Raw genomic sequence first — 2,146 nt, 5'->3', positions numbered from 1 at the left:
AATGAAAATAAGCTTTATTACATCAAGTAATAAATACAAAGATGCAAGTTTCAGTTGTTTTCTTCCACATGTTGTGATTGTCTCACAGTAAACACGGAACTGAGATCTACAGTCTCAGGATGGACATTTGCAGGGTGCTTGGTAGGCTGGGTAGATTGCTCTTTCTTCTGTATTTATAACTTGTGCATTTTTGAGACTGACTTCAAAGCACTCAGTCATGCAAATGCGTAAGCAGAGTAGCTCATGATGAAGCAGGGTCTACACTGCACACAGGCCGGCCAGCTACTAAGCAAACACGCTGTGGCTTGCACTCGAGTCCACAGACGCAGGTGAGCTCATGGACAGGAAGTCAACTGGGGTGATGCACATGGCAAATGTATCCAAAGGGAGATTAAAGGGGACACTGGTATTTGGGGGCAACAATAGCTTGCTGTGAAGTGGCTTCACAAACATCTTTCAAATCGATGCTTGGAAAAAAAAAAAAAAAGAGCTGGATCATTCCTAACTGCTTAAAATGCACATCATCAGTAACTGCAAAATGTCTTCCAATCTTTTGAATGTGGGTTCAGAGCTTAATGACCAAGGCAGGAAAGCTACTGCCATCTTGAACGAAGCCTCTCATCTCCATGGCGTAGCGAGATGGGCCTTCACATTGGCCAGGGGCTAGCCAAGCACTCCCGAACCAGGCTTCTGGCATGAATGATGCCTCGTTTTAGTCTCTCCATGGCGCTCTTGTTCCCTGCATACGTGGGTCTGATCTCTTTCCCCAGCTCCTCAATGATGGCCAGCAGCTCTGCATATTTACTCTGAGGCACCTGGCTATTTCCAGTTCCCTGGGTGTAGCCTAGTGATGGTGGCCCATAGTCACTCAGCAGCTGGCGATATTGGGAGGATGTCGCCATGCTAGTAGAAGGCAAGTGGATGCCTGTGCCACCCATGTCTTTTTATTGTTGAGTTGATTCCATTGATATTAAGAGATATTAATGACCACTGATTGTTAATTCCTGTTACTATGTTGGTGATGAGTGTGTGTGTGTGTGTGTGTGTGTGTGTGTGTGTGTGTGTGTGTTTCCCTTTGGATTTTGTTGTGTGAGATTATCCATGTTTTTATGGGTGTAGTTAACTTGCTTGAGTTGGAGTTTTCCTTCTAGTACCTTCTGTAGGGCAGGATTTATGGATAGATACTTTCTAAATTTGACTTTCTTCGTGGAATATTTGTTTAACTATCTAAAGATGTGCTGCATTTGTTTAACTATGTAAAGATGTGTTGCATTTGTTTAATTATAGGTGTAATAAAAAGCTGAATGGCCAACAGTGAGGGAGGAGATAGAGGTGGGACTTCCGAGAAGGGACAGTAAGGAGGAGGGGGAATTTAGGCTTGAGGGAAGTAGAAAAATAATGAGAGCCCAGGAAAATGCCCAGGGTCAGCCAGACAGACAAGGCAAAAGCAGGAAAGTAGGATATACAGAATGAAATAAAGGTAAAAAGCCCCAAGGCAAAATGTAGATGAATATAAACAGGTTAAATTAATTTAAAAGAGCTATTGGGATATGCCTAAGCTAGGCCAACCATTTATTTTTTTTCCTTAAAAACTTTTTAAAAAATTTATTTATTTTTTAGTGTTTTTTTTCAGTTTACATACCAACCCCAGTTCCCCCTCCCTCCCTTATCCTGCCCCCCCACGTCCCCCATCCCAACCCCCCATCCATTCCTCAGAGAGGGTAAGTCCTCCCTTGGCGGGTCAACAAAGTCTGGCATACTAAGTTGAGGCAGGATCAATCCCCTCCCCCCTGTATCAAGGCTGAGCAAGGTATCCCACCCTAGGGAATGTGTTCCAAAAAGCCATTTCATGCACCTGGGATAAGTCTTGGTCCCGCTGCCAGGGGCTCCCCAAACAGATCTAGCCACATAACTGTCACCCACATTCAGAGGGCCTAGTTCGGTCCCATGAATGCTCCCCAGCTGACAGACCAGAGTCCATGAGTTCCCACCAGCTTGGGTCAGCTGTCTCTGTGGTTTTCCTCATCATGATCTTGACCTCACTTGCTCCTGTGATCCCTCCTCCCTCTCTTCAACTGTAGTCTAGGAGCTCAGCCCAGTGCTTGGTTGTGGATCACTGCATCTGCTTCCATCAGTTAGTGAATGT

General features: G+C 45.0%; 1 protein-coding gene across 1 annotated transcript; it reads right to left on the bottom strand.

Annotated features, from left to right (window-relative positions):
* Positions 1-647: 647 nt before the first annotated feature.
* LOC131899703 (cyclin-dependent kinase 2-associated protein 1-like) lies at positions 648-938 on the bottom strand. Its single transcript, XM_059251183.1, has one exon. It carries the CDS (start codon positions 936-938, stop codon positions 648-650), a length of 291 nt encoding a protein of 96 aa, XP_059107166.1.
* Positions 939-2,146: the final 1,208 nt, after the last annotated feature.

This window comes from Peromyscus eremicus, chromosome X (genome assembly GCF_949786415.1).
Source record: "Peromyscus eremicus chromosome X, PerEre_H2_v1, whole genome shotgun sequence".
In the NCBI taxonomy this organism is placed as follows: domain Eukaryota; kingdom Metazoa; phylum Chordata; class Mammalia; order Rodentia; family Cricetidae; genus Peromyscus; species Peromyscus eremicus.
Note: the sequence above shows the minus strand (reverse complement) of the source record. Positions and strands in the feature narration are given on the sequence as shown.

Excerpts from the sequence above, each read along its gene's own strand:
- LOC131899703 (XM_059251183.1), bottom strand. The coding sequence starts at position 938 with ATGGGTGGCACAGGCATCCACTTGCCTTCTACTAGCATGGCGACATCC.